The 20,332-nt window shown below is 39.0% G+C and overlaps 1 protein-coding gene across 1 annotated transcript in view; it reads left to right on the top strand.

Annotated features, from left to right (window-relative positions):
* The window catches only part of LOC111153657 (chromosome unknown C9orf135 homolog), a 77,246-nt gene extending 73,108 nt beyond the window's left edge, over nt 1-4,138 (top strand). Inside the window, exon 6 of the mRNA XM_022512808.1 lies at nt 3,678-4,138. Coding sequence (XP_022368516.1) covers nt 3,678-3,866 — 189 coding nt within the window. The 3' untranslated portion in view covers nt 3,867-4,138. The remainder of the gene's footprint in view (nt 1-3,677) is intronic.
* The last annotated feature ends 16,194 nt before the right edge of the window (nt 4,139-20,332 follow it).

Below are 20,332 nucleotides of genomic sequence, written 5' to 3' on the forward strand. Positions count from 1 at the left end.
GGAAAACTATTTATCATTTGGAGATGATTACCGCCTGTATACTTGGTTTGAGTGACACACCAATTACTTGTTTGTTCAAGACTCCCAACATCTCAATTTGGCCTTGGGTCTCAGCTGCAGTCAATACTGTGGTCCTTCAAGGCGAAATCTTGGTGCAGCTGCTTTTTTCTATCTTGTGCCTTTTGTATTAAACTTTGAAAAACGTACTTGCTCTGCCTCCTTAAAATAATTATACCTTCTAATAGTTCCTAGTAGTTTGTTATCCTGGTTTGTTTGTTCATCTTTTCCATATTTGCATCCTTCTAATTCCTGATCATATGTTTAGTCACAAATTCATTGCTTGCCTTTACTCCTACTATATAAATGTGTCCTACTTCCTAGTTCTGACCCATTTCTTTTTTACTCTGATTCTCAGTACCTCAGTATTCCAACATTGCAGATTATTCAGGTACATATTAGTTAGGATACTTTTAGCAGGTTGTATAAAACCCAGCTCAAGTCAGGCCAGACAATAAAAGCAGTTTATTGGTTTCCTTTTTTTTTTTTTTTTTTTGAAAAGTCAGGTTTCAGGAAAGGAGTGATACAGCAATGTCATCATGCTTCTTACTGACTCTCAAATCTGCCTTTTATGGGTGTTGATTTCATGCTAAACTGATTGGAGGGAGGGCTACCAGTAGCAGTCTGGGCTAGATGCTTCTTATGTCCATATGTCATTCCTAGGCCAGCTTCTGTCAAACGGAAGGGAGCTTCAAATATGGTAAAAGAGGTTTCTTTCCTCCAAATCACTGAGCAAAAGTCTTGGGCTTTACTTTATTTGGGCAAACTCAAAACATATGCCCAACACCGGATCAGTCACTATCATTGAAAAAGGAGTGAGGTGATTGTGATTGTCGTAGGTTAGATTCTGCCCCTACGTTTTGGAGTGGGATCAGTTACCCAAATTGCATGGCCGTCACGCAATGTGAAACGGGAAAAGTAGATTCAGGGTGAGCTGGAGTCACGTTTCAAAGTTTGCATGAGCTGATTATGTTCATGTCTTCCCAACTCAGTGTTCACTGATATTGCTTTGGTAACTCAGTCATCCATAGCAGGAGTACTTACACCATATAAATTGTCAAATATCACGAGTAAAGTTTTGTGGGATTTTTTTTGGTAGGGAGCTGGCTCACCAATGCACCCCTGACAATGGGAGGTACTTAATTCCATATGTATTATTAGGAAACAATCTCTTAACTAATTTTCCTAACTTCAGGATTGCTTACCCCTACTGTCCACTTTTAAAAAATGATAGCTTTACTAAGATAATTCACGTGCCATAAAGTTCACCCTTTTAAAGTGTACAATTCAGTGACTTTTGTATATCCAAAGAGTCATAAATCATCGGCACAATCATTTTGACAACATCTTCATCATCCCTAAAAGGAAACCCCATGTGTATTAATCAAGTTTCTTTACAGAGAGAAGCCATCTATATATTTGGAGAGAGAGAGACAGATTTATTATAAGGAATTGACTAATGCAGTAAGGAGGCTGAGAAGTCCCACAGTCTGTGTCTGCAAGTTCGAAACCCAGGAGGGCTGGTGGTGTAATCAGTCCCAGTCTGAAGGCCTGAGAACCACAAGTGCCAAGAGCAGGATAAGATTTATGTCTGAGCTCAAGCAATCAGGCAGGAAGGGACTGAATTCTTATTTCTTCTGCCTTTTTCTTCCATTAAAGCCCTCAACGGATTGGAGGTTGCCCACTTACCTACACTGGGACAGCCAACTGAGTCCACAGATTCAAATGCTGATTTCATCTAGAAACACCCTCACAGGCACAACTCAGAAATAATGTTTAGCCAAATGTTGGGATGCCCTGTGATCTAGTGAAGCTGACACATAAAATTGGCCACTGCACCCATTAACAGTCTCTCCTTATTCTCCCCTTCCCCCTAGTCCCTTGCAAAGTTACTTTCTGTCTCTGTGGACTTGCCTATTTTGGACATTCCGTAGAAGGAATCATGCAATGTGTATTCTTTTGGTTTAGTTTCTTTCATTTAGCCTATTTTCGTGGTTCACCTGTGCTACAGCATCTGTCAGTATTTTATTATTTTATTCTTTGTATTGCCAAATAATATTTCACTGTGTGGGTAGACCACATTTCGTTTATCCACACCAGTTGATGACTTGTGAATTCTTATTCTAATTGTAATTATAGTTCTGGAATCTGGTCCTTTCTACCTTTAGTCTTCAGTACCTTCTTGCTGCCAGAATCCTTTTCTTAAAAAACATCACGTTTAAGCTTGTCACTCACCTGATCAAAATAAATCATCCTGTCTGCTTAGGAGATGCTAGAGGAACACATCAACCCTGCATTTGAAGCTCCCTTGCGTTTGACAGAAGCTGGCCTAGGAATGAGCAGATCCTGCTCCCTGTGAGCAGGTGGGTTTGGCCAGTAATGCCCAAATCTCATTGAAAGGGCCTCTCTACTGGACCAAAACCAACATACAAACCCCAAAGATATTAGACCCTATGAAAAACAAAAGCCCAAACTATAGAAAGAAACGTGGATGTAATGCAGTTTTATGATTTTGTCATTTGTATTTCTTTTCATCTCTTACTTATTGAGGATTTCATGAGGGTACTGGAGGGATAATGGATCTTAAAATTAGATAGATAGTTTGAACTCCTGGCTGAGTTGCTTAATATTGACATTCTTTAAATCCTTTTTCTCTTGAGATTTTAAGCAAATTGTCTTTTCTTATATGTAAAGTGGGAGCAATAATTCGTATGTCAGAGTTCTGCCATGGATTAAAAGATATAAACACTCAACTACCGTACCCAACCCATAATAGACAGTAAATCCATTGACCCTATAATCATTGTTATGATTGAATACATGGTTAAAATTTTCAATTATTTTCAATAAGGCCAATCTAAGATTAGAATCTATTTTGGTGTTCTTTCATTGTTTTATAGTTCTAGTGATTTAATTTTAATATTGTGTTAGTGCTTTAAAATTAGTACCAATTTGAAGCAGAAATTAGATAATCAGTTCAAGGGCTTTATGTTCCTTGTCTACCATTACCCTTGATGTAATTTGAGAGAATCAATATTTCCTTTGGGAAATGGTCAATGAGAGTGACTTGTTTTATCAAAACAGAAGCTTCTATGAAGTGCTTTAAGGATAAATACCTTAAACATGATTGCTGGGTTATCAGCATTTCTTGGAAGAATGTATCTTTAAGTTTGGCATTTACAACTTGATAGCAACTACTAAAGATACAACCCAAGATATTACTCTTTGGAAGATTATAATTTATATTAACTTTAAAAAGTTATTGAATGGTAGTTAAATTATAATTGTTTTGGTCTTATATAGGTGGTCATAAAATTTAAGTTGTTCTTTGGGCCAGTATTTATGGTTTACAAAGTTTTATGTGTATAACAATTTATCTTTTTAGTTTTATAAATAGAACAACCATGAACTAGAGGCTTCTTTCAGAATTAAAGTATTTATAAATGTAGTAGCCATTTTTTCATTGAGACATTTGTAATTTGAGAAATTAAGTTAATTGTGTGAAAATTAAACATGGATCATAATAAGACTAACATGTTGAAGATAAGGTTTTAGAAATCACTCGTTTTTACATATTTTGATCATTCAATATTATTTCTCTTTCTCCCCCCACCCAATAGGATTATCCTTGTCAAGATGATTATTCAATAGTCCACAGAAAATGCCGTTCTCAGTTCACTGATCTTGATGGTTCCAAAAGATTTGGCATCAACACTTGGCATGACGAGAGTGGGATTTATGCTAATTCATGTGTAAAACGAAAACTCTACCCATTAACGGGTGGTCCTATTATCCCTTTTTTAAAATAATCTATGGAATCAGATTCTCTAACTAATGAAAGGATAATGGAAATACAGTTGATTTTTCTATCCTAATAAATGCAATGGAAATGTTAATGTGTTAGGCTCCTTTAAAAACAAAATCTTTTATATTCTAGGCCAGCATATTATATATCCTTTTCATTAGCTGCTCTGGTATTTTCCAAAGTTTAGTTTGTATACCACCGAGGGTGTACAACACAATTCTTGATGGTACTTGGTGGAATTTTCTTTTATTTATAGACTATGTGTTTATTTCAAATTTTATTGGGAAAAAGTGCATAAAGCTAGGACAATCTAGCTTATAATCGCTGAGGATATGGCTAATATTTAAAAAAACAGCTCCCTTAAGTTCCATTTTTAAGTGAATAAAAATATAGGTGGTGCTCAGATTTGACATGAAACCCAGATGACTGACGTTTGGGCAATCCTGGCCCTATGGCGATGTTGGGAGGTGGGGTGGGGGAGATGTGGTGGAGTGGGGGATGTGCCTATTTGTAGACGTTGATTTATCTGTAGTAGCTAACTGCAGCGTGGAGTGTTTATTCAGCATAGTGTTTTTCCTTACTTATGATATTACTTTCTGAGTCTGTAGGTAGGAGAGATGGAGGCAGAATCCTAGTGAAACAGGGTTTGATGGGAAAATCCGTCATCTGATGTTAGGTTTAGAAGAAATCTGAACAGTAGTTTGGACTCACCATCCACGGTACAGATGAGCAAACAGAAACCCACAGAGGTTTAAGTAGGTTTTCCTCTTATGTAAATAGTAGACTCCAGGTGATCTTTGAAGTGTATTTGACCTTTCATGACCTTTTATTTCCTTTTTTTTTTTTTTTTTAAAGATTTATCGATTTATTTGAGGGCAGCAGGGTGGGGCAGTGGGAGAGAGAGAAAATCCCAAGCAGACTCCATGTTCTTGCAGGGCTCGATTCCATGACCCTGGGATCATGACCTCAGTCAAAACCAAGAGTCAGATGGTCAACTAGCTGAGCCACCCAGGCACCCCAGACCTCTCATTTCTTTTGAGGATGGGTTTAATTATTTGGTCAGCCTATGCTTAGATTTACTCTCATTATTTTTCTTTAAAAACTAAGTTCATGAAATAGCATTTCATGATAAATGCTAATTTAGCATTGCCTCCAACTCCAGCAAAATATGGTAAAGACCATAAGACTTATGAGTGGAGAAATGATAATTAATAAAGATAATGTGGATATACCAGGTAAGCATTCACCAGCAGAGTTTGACTATAATTTCTTGATGCTTTAAATTTTATGTCTGCATACACACACACACACACACACACAAACACACAAACTATATATCCATATGTATGTATATTATATATAATGTTAGTTCTTTTTCTTATTTTTAATTGAGGTATAGTTGACATATAGTGTTATATTAATTTCAGGTGGGTGGGGTGCCTAGGTGGCTCAGTGGGTTAAGCCTCTGCCTTCGGCTCAGGTCATGATCCAGAGTCCTGGGATCAAGCCCCACATCAGGCTCTCTGCTCAGGAGGGAGCCTGCTTCTCCCTCTCCCTCCGCCTGTCCCTCTGCCTACTTGTACTGTCTCTCCCTCTCTGTCAAATAAATAAATAAAATCTTTAAAAAAATAATCTTGGGTGCACAAATAGTTATCTGACAATTATATACATTATGATATGCTCACCATGATAAGTGTAGTTACCATCTGTCACAATAAAGAGTTACTACAATCATTTGCTGTCTTCCCTATGTTGTACTTGTTATTCCCATAACTTATTTATTTTATAGCTAGAAGTTTGTACCTCTTAATCTCCTTTACCTGCTTCACCTACTTTCCGTGATTTCCCTCCCCTCTGGCAACCACCAGTTTGTTCTCTGTATGTATGAGTCTTCTTCTGTTTGTTGGTTCATTTGTTTCATTTTTTTAAGTTTCCACATATAAGTAAAATCATACAGTATTTGCCTTTGTCTGACTTATTTCACTTAGTATAATGCCCACTAAGGGATGTTGTTACGAATGATAAGATTTCATTCTTTTTTTATGGCTGAGTAATATTCATCGTGTGTGTGTGTGTGTGTGTGTGTGTGTGTGTGTGTGTGCATGCTACATCCTCTTTATCTATTCATCTATCATTGGACGCTTAGTTTGCTTCCATATCTTGGCTATTATCAATAATACTGCAATGAACATAAGAGTGCATATATCTTGTTGAATTGGTATTTTCATTTTCTTTAGGTAGATACCTAGAATTAGGATTACTGGATTATATAGTATTTCTAGTATTTTAATTTTTTCCTAGTATTTTAATTTTCTGAGGATACTCCATATTCTTTTCCATAGTAGCTGCACGAATTTCCATTACCACCAACAGTACACAAGGGTTCCCCTTTCTCTACATCCTCATCCAACACTTTGCTATTTCTTGACTTTTTGTTACAAGCCATTCTGACCAGCATAAGGTAACATCTCATTGTGATTTTGCTTTACATTTCCTTGATGATTAATGATGTTGAGTGTCTTTCCATGTTTCTGTTGGCCATCTGTATGTCTTCTCTGGAAAAATGTCTATTCAGCTCCTCTGCCCATCTTTCAATCAAATTTGTTTTGTTTCTTATGTTGAGTTGTATAAAGTCTTCATATATTTTGGATACTAACCCTTTATTGGATCTATCATTTGCAAATATCTTCTTTTATTCACTAGGTTGTCTTTTTGTTCTGTTGATGATTTCACTGTGCAAAAGCTTTTTTAGTTTGATGTAGTCCCAAATGTTTGTTTTTGCTTTTGTTCCCCTGAACTGAGGAGCTAGATCCAGAAAAATATTACCAAGGCTAATATCCAAGAGTTTATATATGCCTATATTTTGTTTTAGCAGTTTTATGATTTCAGGTCTTACATGTAGGTCCTTAATCCATTTTGAGTTTATCTTTGTGGATGGTGTGAGAAAGTGGCCCAGTTTCATTCTTTTGTATTATAATGTTAATTCTTTATATATTGCCTATTCTAGTGGATACCTACCTAGGATTGCCTTTCCTTCCACAAACTGTAAATTCAAATTTTATCACCTTTAACACTTATTAGGGTGTACAGTATACCCTATACAGCTGTTCGAAGCATGCAAATCTAGATACCAAGCTACTCATCATTTGAATTTTTTTGTTTTTGTAAGGAAAAAGTCTTAACGGCCATATCATTACCTTCGAACAATGCCTGGTACCTAGAAAATAAAACTAAATTAATCTGCTTTAGCAGAAATTCTATATTGCAGTGACTAACACTACATTTTGCATAAGTGAGCTGAATGTGCCATGAGGGATCAACCTAGGAATCCACTTTGGTCTGGTTCAGAAGGAGAATGAAATAAGACATTGTGTTTTAACTAGTCCAGTAAAATTGCGCATGGAAATAAAGATCACAGCAGAGATTCAGCCCACTCTGGTACTCAGTTGCCATCTATTAGTGAATGAATGAGTGTGTTGGATTGAATGAACTCTATAATATTACTCTGAAACCCAGACTTTTAAGTATAAGTATTTTGTGTTGTTTTGGATTTCTTTAGACAACTTTTGCAGTGGTTCATCTTGTCATTATCAAAGACTGTCTCAAACAAGAAAAATTAGAACTTTGATTTGATCATTGGAGAGAGTCTTCTTTCAGAAATGACCATGCAGCCTTCTTGTGGGGTCCACGTATGATCTCTATTGGATTTCACCTGAGACATCGAAATAACCCTATCTCTTGTGTGTTTATAAAGTTAACATTTTGAGTATTTATAACTATCTATATCTACAAATTCGTTCCATGTTTTTCTTTTGGCCCTTGAGAACTGTTTTGTCAGAACTGTTGGTGTGAGCCTACTGTGGCAGAATGCAGACTGGGAGAATGCTGCTGGGAGAATGGAACATTCGTCGGGCAGATCCATTCTTAACTCAGGAACCACAGTGGTGGTTCTTGAGTTAAATTTGCTCTACAGATAGGTTTTCTTTGGTCTTCACAATGTTTTTTTAATTAATTAATCATAGAGAACAAACTGGGGCTGCTAGAGGGGTCGTGGGTGGGCTGGGCTAAATGGGTGATGGGCATTAAGGAGGGTGCTTGTTGGGATGAGCACTGAGGTTTGTATGTATGTATATAAGATTCGTTTAGGATGAATCACTAAATTCTACCCCTGAAACCAATACTACACTGTATGTTAACTAACTTGAATTTAAATAAAATTATTTAAAATAAAAAGAATAAAAGAAATTGAACCAAATTTTATAAATTAGGACATTTTGCTTAAATATCTGGATTTCCATATCCTTGACAGATTGGCTGATATGGCAGCAGTAGGCTTCATTTTTGATACAGCAACAATCAGCAGGGTTAAAACCTTCTTTAGATGGGGGCTAAGATCATCATTTTGCTGCAGTTCTTACCTTGTATATGTCACTCATTTTTGGAGGCCTTGTGACCCTTTCCCTAAGGAGAGGTGGGACAAACATGAATTAATCAATTGTGTGGTAGAGGAGAATGGGTGGTGGAAAAGTGGCTGCTTCTTGGTGACTAAGATTAGGATAGTGAAGGTGGACGCTGAACCCTGGTAGCAGGGACATAGTGAATCGGGTTGAGTTCACGTAGGAGTCAAGATCCTAGGTATGTGATGAAGAAGAGAGAGATAGGGAGTGGGCCAGGGGCTTTACTCGATGTACAGAGAAACCTCAGACCCACTGGATTATACTAGAAATTCATCTGGCGATGGAGGAAGTAAGCATACCTGATCCAACCCCAGGATAATGGAGCTGGAAGATGAAGATAACCAGGGCCTGTCCAGCTTACTGGTTTATTTACAAAGGGAAGCACTGGAAACCAGTGTTCCGGAAGCATAGAGAGAGTCCAGTTCCACTAAGACCCTAGGCAAGAATGGTAAACTCCTTCTTATGGGAAAAAGAGGATAGGTGGTAGGCTGGGAGAGGTCACACAAGGCCTAGCACTGCCTCCATCAAGAATAGAGCAGTAGGAACATTCCCCTAAAGCTGTGCTGACCGTCAGCTAAGTTTATTTCAGTGAGAGTGGCAGGGCAGTTTGCCAGTAGCTGGAAGCCCACTCCCAGATGGCAGGGACGGGGCAAACCCGGGGCAGCTATTGTATATCGAAGTGAAAAACTCAAAATCTAATGCAGTAAATTAGTGTTCCTGATTAAGATCATAAACAAAATTTTTAACAGCTTTATTGAGATAAGATTCTGACACTATTAACTTCACCCTCTTAGAGTGCATGATTCAGTGCTTTTTAGTGTTTTCAGAGTTGTGCTATCATCACCACAATCAATTTTAGGATATTTTCATCACACCTAAAAGAAATTCCATATCCATTAGCTGTCATTCCCCATTCCCTTCCAATCTCTCAGTCCCGAGTAACCACTAATCTACTTTCTTTCTCTATAGACTAGTCTGTTCTGGATGTTTTAGGTAACTGGAATCATACACTGTGTGGTCTTTTGTGCCTGGTTTCTTTCACTTACCATGATGTTTTCAAGCTTCATTCACATTGAATACGGTGATAGTCCGTCATTCTCTTTTTGGCTGAATAATATCCCACTATAGTATAGATATACCTCAATTTTTCCATTCATCAGTTGATAGACATTGGGTTATTCCCACCTTTTAGCTATTATGAATAATGGTGCTATGAATATGCATGCATGAGTTTTGGGGTGAATGTATCTTTTCATTTCTCATGGATATATACCTAGGAGTAGAACTGCTGGGTCATTTGGTAACTCTGTGTTTAACTTTTGAGGAACTGCCAAATTGTTTTCTAAAGTAGCTTCACCATTTTACATTTTCATTAGCAATGCATGAGAGTTCCAATTTCTCCATATCCTTGACAACATCTGTTATCTTCCGTTGTTTTGATTATAGCCATCCTAGTGGATGTGAAGTGATGTCTCACTGTGGTTTTCATTTGTATTTCCCTAATGACCAGTGCTGTTGAACATCTTTCCATGTGCTTATTGGCTATTTGTATATATTCTTTAGAGAATTTTTCCACTTTTAATTGGGTTATTTATCTTACAAGATCATAACCTCTTATAACTTGATTTCTAAAAAAAATTGGGACACTTAATCTACAAAAAAAAAAGAGAGATTTTTGTTCTGGACTTGAGAAGAAGCCTGGAGAATTTCATTTAGAATCAACTGTTGGAATTTCTGTTACAAAGTGACAATATTTGAAAGTGAAGAAAATCCTGGAAAATTTTGGAGGCAGGCACTGTCATGAAAATTTAGAATACACGTGTGTGTGTTTCATTATCTTTTCAATAATCTTGAGATAGTAAGTCAAAGTAATAATGAGTTTACTCATGAAATACTGGGGAAAATGTATTCTTTTTTTTTTTTTTAAAGATTTTATTTATTTGTTAGAGAGAGAGAGAGCATGAGCACAGGCAGACAGAGCGGTAGGCAGAGGCAGAGGGAGAAGCAGGCTCCCCGCTGAGCAAGGAGCCCGATGTGGGACTCGATCCCAGGACGCCGGGATCACGACTTGAGCCGAAGGCAGCCGCTTAACCAACTGAGCCACCCAGGCATCCCTGGGAAAATGTATTCTTTAATTTTCCTCGCATGTTCTACTTTTCAACTATCAAGATAGTAACTTAGGCTTGTTATCTAGAAATCAAGCTCATCTCATTTTCCAACACTCTTCCCTCATACTAGAACTACCCCTTTAAGCATCAGATCTTAACCTATTGTGTTCATGAGCACCTTTAACAATCTAATGAAATCTAGACCTTTTACTCTGGAAAAGTTACAAATATTTCTATGAAGAGAACAACACTGGAAACACTCTGACATCACTGAGTAATGACATTTTCCTTCTCTTGGATGACAATGAAATAAACTGTGAATATTTAGCAAGTTAATATTAAGGTCTTCGGGGCACCAGGGTGGCTCAGTTGTTAAGTCTCTGCCTTCAGCTCAGGTCATGATTCCAGGGTCCTGGGATCAAGCCCTGCATCAGGCTCCCTGCTCAGCTGGAAGCCTGCCTCTCCCTCTGCCCACTCCCCCTGCTTGTGTTCCCTCTCTCTGTCTGTCTCTCTCTCTCTCTCTCTGTCAAATAAATAAATCTTTAAAAAAATATTAAGGTCTTTGTGCTCATTTCTAGAAGACAAAGTATACACGTACATACACACAATGTATTTATATAGGGCAATCAAAAAACATGTAATTTTATCAATTAGCTTTTTTTAAAAGATTTTATTTATTTGTCAGACAAGAGAGAGCACAAGCAGGGGGATCAGTAGGCAGAGAGAGAGGTAGGTTCCCTGCTGAGCAAGGAGCCCAGTGTGGGACTCGATCCCAGAACCCTGTGATCATTACGTGAGCCGAAGGCAGATGCTTCATTGACTGAGCCACCCAGGCCTCCCTACCACTTAGCTTTTGCTAACTACCTGAAAACATACTGACTTAAAACAATAAGTGTTCTTTTTCATTGTCCTGTGGTCTGCTGGGTGGTTTCTCTAGTCTGTGCTGCATCTATTGGGGCTGGATGGTCTGGGTTGGGCTCACTTACCTGGTTGGCACTTGGTGAAAAGTCAGCTGGAGGTCAGGGTGCCCTTGCTGCAAATTGTTCATCATGTGGCAGAATAGGCTGGGTTTGTTCACAAGGTTGTAGCAAGGTTCCTAAGAGCAGCAAGTGGAGGAGCCTTTGTGCACAAGGGCTTTGCAAACATCTGCTGTGTCGTATTTACTAAAGGCCAGTCAGAGTAGTCCTAGGGCCAGCCAAGTTGTAGGTGGGCTCAACCAAAGAGTGTGGATGGAAGGATGGGATAGTTTGTGTCCATGTTTACAGTCTACCACAGGACTGTTGCACGCTTGTGAGAAATCCTTCTTTTGTACAGAAATTATGCCGCTTCCTGTGTAATATTTGTTAGAGAAAACAGACCTTTTCCATTTGTCTTAAATTGGTAACATAATTTGGTCCTTTATTTTTTATTTTATTTTTTGTCACTTCAGGCCCTTGCTCTGTCATTGGCCATCCTCATAGAGCCTAGTTATGGGTTGGGATAATTCCTCTGGACCCACTCCTGAGATACAGTGAAACCTCCCCTCAGGGGTCCTGGATAGCTGAGAATTTTGAAATCCCTTCTTTGTTAGAGAGCTGGAAATAGTACAAGTAAAGAATAAAAGAATGAGAAAAATAATCTGTTGACTTCTGTCACATGCTGTCCTAGAACTATATCATTACAATTAAAGGATCGAAGCACCTGGCACATTGTAGGGATAATACCATCCACTTCAAAGACTGCTTACCTTTTCAGTTTTACAGATATCCTGAAGTCAAGTCACCCAGGGTTAGAAATTAGAGAAGGCAACAGTTACATGGGTGAGGAGCCTGACCTCAGTTTTCTAGAGATTAAGGTCAAGGGCCAGTGTATAGAATTTCTAGGCCTGGGGTCAGCTAACAGAGCTGAGAACCAACATGTGCCAGTGCTTTTAGTATTTTTTGAAATTCCATCATCACAACAACTTAATGGATATTGTATATGTGTTTGTGCTGGCACATACGTGTGTGTGTGTGTGTGTGTGTGTGTGTGTGTGTGTGTGATTATTATTACTTCTCTTTGGCATTTGAGCCTCCAATTGGTGATGTGACTGTTGGAATTAGAATCAAAAGCTCTAAAAATAAGCCCAGAAATTTCTATATATCCTCACTGTTCTTTTTTTTTTTTTTTTTTTAAGATTTCATTTATTTATTTAAGAGACTGAGAGCCAGAGAGGATGTGAGCAGAGGGCAGTGGCAGAGGGAGAGGGAGAAGCCGATTCCCACTGAGCAGGAAACCAGATGCAAGACTCAGTCCCAGGACCTTGGGAGTGACCTGAGCCAAAGGCAGACATTTGACCAACAGAACCACCCAGGTGTCCCTACATATCCTCACTGCTACAACAAGTATGATTCAACTCTTAGTGATTAGGGAGATACCGTTCGTTTAGCCTGTGACTTTTCAGTGTCCCACATTGTGCGCACTTTGCCAAGTGGTCACACAATCCATATCCCACCGAGTGTCCCAACAGAAAGTAAGCTCTGTACTTCTCCTGCAGCCTGACCACTTTCTGCCTGATACATATATGCGAAAGCCTTGTTTTCCCATGTTGTTATTGGCTATTGTTTTTATGAACCAGAGTTGAAGTACGAAAGATGTAAGCACGTTGTGGATCCAAAGCGGCTCAAAACATAAAATTGGACCTTTTTCGCTGCTTTGAGAAATACCCTCCATCCCCAGTAAAATAGCCCCTAATTCTCTCCCCAATTCTGGAATTAATTGCTTCCAGTATGTCACTTACGACATTCACCTGATTGTCTTATGGCCATTCCACAGGAGTTCTTGGAGAGCAGGGATCATTTCTCCTCATCTGGGGCCCCCTAAAACACAATGTCTAAAACACAATGGGTATTCAAGAAATGCCGAAGGAATTAGCGTGAAGATCTCTGTCATAGTCATATGTTGTTATGAGTGAGTGCATGGGTAATTGATAATTGCAGTCCATAGACTCAGAATGACTTTCACTGAAAAGGTGTGATAATTAGCATGTTTGTATTACAAGGAGCTTCAGTGGTAGTCTTCGGGAAATGGAAAGAGTTGACAAAGTTGGCCTATGAACATTTTGTGTACAGTATGGCAAGACAGTTTGCCAGAGCTGCCGTGATCTGCCTGAAATCATCCTTACAGTGAAATAATGCTTGCTTGCAAGCCGGAGCACCGAGCAGAGCAAATAGTGCTCCTGTCCCAGGTCAGAGTTGAACGCTACAGCATGATTATTGGCGGCCGGTGAGCTCAAAGGCTGAAAAGATGGTGCAAAAGAAGAGCTTAGAGGAAAAGTCTTTTGAGGAAATGCTGCATTCACAATAAAGCAGCGCGCACAGCCTTTCTCGGGTCCACGGCCATTGTACACATTTGGTTACTTAACGCCTAGCTGCCTGTGGAAGCTCTAAACTTGGAGAATGATGGTGCCACATTGGATGTTTGAGACTAAATATTTAAATTGGTTTAATTTGGGGTGTCAGGGTGGCTCAGTTAAGTAGGTACTCTGTAGGGCTGCAATTAATGATAGGTACCAAATCCCATCTTCCAGGCAAAACAGTTATTTCAAAATTCATACTCTCTTTATGAAAGCTTCATTTATATTAACAATACCCAGATCTTAGAAAATATAGAAGCTGGCCAAATAGTGAAATTTGTAACAGCAAAAATATGCAGTCTGCAGTCTCAGTGTATAGCAAATGCAAGGAAAAGACGTATTTATAGAAAAAATGGTAATAATTCAACTCCGAAGATTCTAGGAAAAGGCGGGTCATTCTGTTCTCCTGAGTTTGTTAGTACTAATGAGCAATCTTAAAACTAACATATGAAATCTCAAAAGCATTGCCAGTCTACAAATTTCATTTCCTAGATCTTTATTCCTCCTGAGTGCTTTCTGGAGAACGTCCAGGGCACTGTCTAAAGAAAAATAGATTACTTATATTGGAAGAGAAGCATTAAAGCAGCCCAAAAGTTGGGAGGAGGAGGGTCTGGTCTCTCCATACGTGCTCGTAAGTGCTCCTGTCTGGACTGGGCTGTGTCAGTTATCCACCTCAGCCTTTATTCCCACTGTTCTTTCAAACCACCACTGCCTTCTGAAGCAGGACCCTGGGAGTCTGCTCATTTGTCTGCACCTTCTGCCTATCCATTCCTTCCTACCTGGCTTCTACATTCATCTGTGCTTGACATAATGCCTTGAATATGCCCACAGTGTGATGAAGTCCCCAGAAATTGGTTAGGAACTTAAAACAGTAGTTGTAGTGGTTAATGTTACGTGTCAGCTCAGCTGGGCCATGTTACCAGATATTTATCAAATATCATTCTGCATGTGTTCTGTGGGGATGTTTTTGAATGAGATTTATATTTAAATTGGTGGACTCTGAGTAAAGCAGATTGCCCGTCATAATGTGGGTGAGCCTCGCCCAGTCAGTTGAAGGCCTGCATAGAGCAAAAATGCTGGTCTCTCCCTGGGAAGAAGGGATATTTCAGTAGACTTCCTTCACACTTCAGCTGCAGCATTAGTGCTTCCCTGGGTCTCCACCCTGCAGATTTTGGACTGAAATTCATCATTCATGTATCTGTCTACATACACACACACACACACACACACAATTGGTTCTGTTTTTCTGAAGACCCCTACTGATATAATAGCACATAAAATGCCTTTGGAGGGGATTGGTGGGTGGGCATAGCAGTTACAAAAGCATTTTTTAAAGATTTTTTTTTTTTTTTTTTTGTTTTTTTTTTTTTTTTTTTTTGTCAGGGACAGAGGGAGAGAGAGCGAGCGAGCACGGGCAGACAGAGAGGCAGGCAGAGGCAGAGGGAGAAGCAGGCTCCCTGCCGAGCAAGGAGCCCGATGGGGGACTCGATCCCAGGACCCTGGGATCATGACCCGAGCCAAAGGCAGCCGCTTAACCAACTGAGCCACCCAGGCGCCCCACAAAAGCATTTTTTAAAGAGTGTAATGACCTAGGTTAGATTGGCTGCAGATTATGAAATATTTAGGTCAGGCTGGGTTTCACAGCACTCTTTTCTCTCCTACCTGGGAAAGCTTTTTCAGAATGCAATTAGATTGATGTTATTATAGGCATACATTAGTTCACATACTTTTGCCTGCCAGAAACAAAATTCTTAAACTGCTTTAAATACTAGGCACATTGATGACCTCACATAACAGGAATAGGGCAGGCCCCTGGTTGACCGTCGTCCAGGCTCTGCACTCACCTTGCCTCTGCCTTTCTCAGACTGGCTGCACTGTGGTTGAAGCTGTTCTAGCTGTCATGTCCGGACGTGAAAATGTCCAGAGGAAAAGGAATGATTGTCTCTTCTTGAGTACATTTCTCAGGAGTTGGGAAAACTTCCCCCAAATTCTCCATCATGCAGTCTCAGTGGCCAGAAGTGGGTCATGTGTACATTCCTCAAACCCAGTAAGGGGAATGCCACGTTTGGATTAGACAAACCAGTATCTCCTCCTGAGCTGCATGCAGATGGGGTTAGCTTCCTCTGGATCCTCTTGCTTGGTTACGTGAGGCAAACAGGGTCCTGTCAGGAAAACAGAAGGAAGGAAACAGATGTTGGGCAGGTAGCCAACAAAGTCCCAAGGGGTCACCTGGATCTTGACGCTCTCATTTCTTTTCATACACATAGATGCTGTCTTGGTAATCTGCCAAAGAAAAAATTCATTTCTTAAAAAAAAAAAAAATCAAACCACATTAAGCAAATTGTTTTTAACTTTTTTCAGTTCGTGGGGCATGAAGGTGAATTCTGTTCTACAGCGTGTGACAGTATACTTGACAGTCTTCATTCAGTGTCCCTGCTATCCCATCTCTTCCTCTTCCTCCTTTCCTGTCTCCTTCCTTTCACCCAAACCCTCACAAGACTTCTCTCCCCTTTTCTATTTCGGGAATTAAACTCATACTCCCATGTGGGGATGGGCTGCCTACTACTATTGATTTGAGGAGCTGGAAGCCCAGTCTCCACTCTCAGATTTATCAAAGTATTCTTTGACTCACCAATTGCTGAGAAAATAAACTGTCTTAAAATCATTACATACAGCAAAGTCTTTTATTTTTTTTTCAGACAAGTTTTTAAACTATTTTCTTTGAAAATGTAAACCTTTTGCAAACTTGGTATTTTAACTAATATAAGTAAAAGGCTACTTGTGATCCATCTCATGAGGGATTATCATAGATCAAAGTTTTAATCAATAATAATCAATAACCTCAGCCCTGACCTCTCTCCTGACTCTCATCTATACTGCTCATTTCTGCCTGACAATAAAGGAGCCTCACTCTGTTCAGAATGAAATAGTCCTCCATTACACACTTGTCTCTCCTGTTTCCTGGTGCTGTTAACAGCACCATCATCCTGCCGACACTCATTTTAAATTTCTTTCTCCCTTGCTCTTCAGATTAATCAGCTCTCCCTAAAACTGGTCTGGGAGTATTGGTGTTGCTTGAAGCAAGCGTTACAAACGACAACAACCACACACTGAGAAACAGACTCATAAATACCGAGAACAACTGGTGATTGCCTGAGGGCAGGGAGTGGGGGGGGGGGTGAAGTGGGGGAAGGGGATTAAGAAGTACAAAACCCCATTATTAAATAAGTAAGTCATGAGGGATGTGTGAGTGGCTCCATTGGTTAAGCATCCAGTTCTTGGTTTCAGCTCATGTCATGATCTCAGAGTCATGAGATTAAGTCCCGCATGGGGGCTCTGCACTCAGAGCAAAGTCTGTTTGAGATTCTCCCTCTCCCTCTGCCATTCCCCCCACTTGCATTTTCTCTCTTTCTAAATAAATGAATAAATAAAATCTTTAATGAATAAGTCACGAAGAGTACAGTATAGGGTATATAAGTACAGCGTAGGGTATATAGTGAATAACACTGTAATACCATATGGTGACAGAGGGTGCTACACTTAGCCTGATGAGCACTGAGTGATGTATAGAATTGTCAAATCACTGTGTTGTACACCTGAAACATATAACATTGTAGTCAATTATAAGAAAAAATAAATTAAAAAGGAGTGTACTCTGTACTCAGATGTCTTTGGGGAATACCATATCCCTATCTTAGATCATTATAATGCACATTCAAATATTAAAGACCCTGCAAAATTCTGTAGAACAGAAGGCAGTTAAACCCTGTTTAATCTGGCAGTTCCCAGGCTTATTTCATCACAGAATCATTTTTGCAGGCAGTATTAGTATTTCACAGAAAACAGAAAGGAGTACATTGATCTAAGCAATTTTTAAATAAAGATGAATGAAATTAATACTTATTTAGTATTTAGTAAGTACCATATACTTCTAGGTGAAGTAGATCTTCTATTAAATCCCAATGCTAATAATAAGGGGAAAAAAGCCCAAGTACTTCTTTCAGTGAACAGACTTAGAAATCCAACTTCATGATGAAATAAAGTATAGATGTACCTTAAGTGTTATGATAATTGACATGTACATGTTCTACATTTTCTCCCTCATTTTTTTAAAAAGATATTTATTTGAGGAGAGCAGGAGCATGGGGAGGGAGAGAAGCAGACTCCCCACTGAGCAGGGAGCCTGACCTGGGTCTCTGTCCCAGGACCTGAGCAGAAGATAGATGCTTAACCAACAAAGCCACCCAGGCACCCCTCCCTCATTTTTCTCAACAAAGTGTGCTAGCTAATAATTCCTTTGTTGGTTTATAATCCTCCCAGGAGCTTCCCTGGTGTAATCTGAAACCAGCCCATAAAGGCAGAGGGCAGAGTGGGAAGGGTGAGACCAAAGAAAGAGGCAGGCCACTCCCGTTTGGTAGGTGACAGTTTTATTAACAGCAAAGGGAACTTACATACAGGCTTGTCTTGGGTGGCAGCAAGACTAACAGATCCCCACGCCCACCCCCAAATCTTACAGATGTATAAAGAGACCCTAACTGGGCTCAGTAACATATACCAGGCAGTGTTCTCAACACCACATCACCATCTCACGGGTCTGTCCTTGGAGTGGCCTCTGGGACCAGGGAAGGCAAGCCGAACCCACACTCCGAGTGCCTGAGTCCAGTTAGCGGGTCAATGAGCAGTCACATCTTTTAATGACATTCTCCCACGTCCTGCTTTATAGTCTCAAAACTACTTATGCCACTTTTCACCCATTTTCATTAAATACTAATAGAACGCGTGGTTTGTGGTTTCAACAGTCATTTTAACTAAGGTGGAATTGAGGTTCTAATTCTTTTATTCTATATTATACCACCAGACTAAGGACTTAATGAGTCTTTTTACCTTAACACTTAATGCATTGAATTCATACAGGTGCCTAATAAGTGTTCATTTATGAGAATGTAAGAGTCTATAGATGCTTAGCCTACCCTCAAGAAAAATTTGCATTTAATGAAACCTACGTTTATATGAATGAGAAAAATCCCAAGTAGGAAAACAGATTGAAAGTGATAATCTGGAGCAAATTTGCAATGTTTGGGAGAGGAGAAATTCAAGTTGTAAGTGTGGAGAGATGAAGAATGGTTGAATGGTAGAGTATTTTTCAATATTACATGTTTTAATGCATTTAATTCACATTTTTATTAAAAATTTATAAAAAACTCCCAGTAGATTGAATTCAGGTAGTATACTGATAAGATAGTTGATATGCTACTGGCAAAGAATTGATTGGCCTTTTTTTTTTTTTTTTGAAATGAGACCTAAGAGTTGGCCATAGAAAAGCCCTTAGTCATGACTTAAAAAAACAAACTGCAGCAGGTACATAGCAGCTTTTTAAAAATTGAAGTACATCAAGCAAAGAAGTATTTCTAAAATGCTCGAGCAAATATAGGAATCAGAAAATGCTTTTCTTCTGTTTAAGCCACCTGAAGAAAAGAACATAGGAAAATCATAACGTAAAGAGCATTTCTTTTCAGGATGCCTTTTTCTCTTAAGTAGTTTAAAGTCCGGTGGAGTGTGCTAAAAGCTCTTTCATAATACAGGAAAATAGAAAAAGAAGCTCTTGGCATTTCTGATTTTATTGAATAACTGCAAAACAGTGGCTTTGAAAGAGAAGAAAAAAACTCAAGGAAATGGGTAGTTGAGTGGCTTGATAAGATGATTAAAAAAAAGCAAATGAAATGGTTATGGAGGCAAATGTAATACCTCTCACTTCAGAGAAATCAGGCAGAGAAAATTATCTCAAGAGATTGCCAAACAGATGGCATGCTAAAGAAACTTGGATCTCTCTGAAGATAGGTTTGTCTCCATTGAAGTCCTGGTGTAGGGGAGCGAGGTTTTTTGAGGAGAGGATCAGTGGATTGTCTTAGCTCTCAAATGCAGCTAATGTGAAGAGGAGGTGGTGATTATTCATGGAAAAATATTATCAATGATGAAAATTATAAACATTTCTAGATTTTTAGGACTAAGCAGTAGAAAACGTGCATTTGCAAAAAAAAAAAAAGAAAAAGAAAATGTACATTTGCTACTTAACTTGAGGGGATGTTTAACTTAAAAGTATGGTACTAGGACTCCCTGGAGTAATTGTTGATTCTTAGATGTAGCAGGAAATACACGAGATAAGTCTGGAGCATTTTGAAGGTCCAGAAAGTAAGAAAGTGTTGAACACACACACACAAATACACACAGTGATACAGATATGTCAAAGGGACACAGGAGTCAACAGAAAGAGCTCCAAATGGTCATAGCTGGAACCTAATTTAAGCAACAAAATAAATAAAATTATATAACCCAATGTATTAAATAAATAGATAAGAATAGAGAAATCTCCCTCACAGAAGAATACCAAACAACTTTATGTAGATATTCTACCCTTTGAGGTCACGAGCATAATTTCCAATTTGTTAAGTGTGGGCTGCACATAGTGACTTTGTTCCAAATATATGGAAATGGGGAATAGGAGTAATTGTGGTGAAGAATCATGATAAACACT

The sequence above is a fragment of the Enhydra lutris genome, unplaced genomic scaffold, assembly GCF_002288905.1.
Source record: "Enhydra lutris kenyoni isolate GAN:26980312 unplaced genomic scaffold, ASM228890v2 scaffoldscaffold33, whole genome shotgun sequence".
Taxonomy (NCBI): Eukaryota; Metazoa; Chordata; class Mammalia; order Carnivora; family Mustelidae; genus Enhydra; species Enhydra lutris.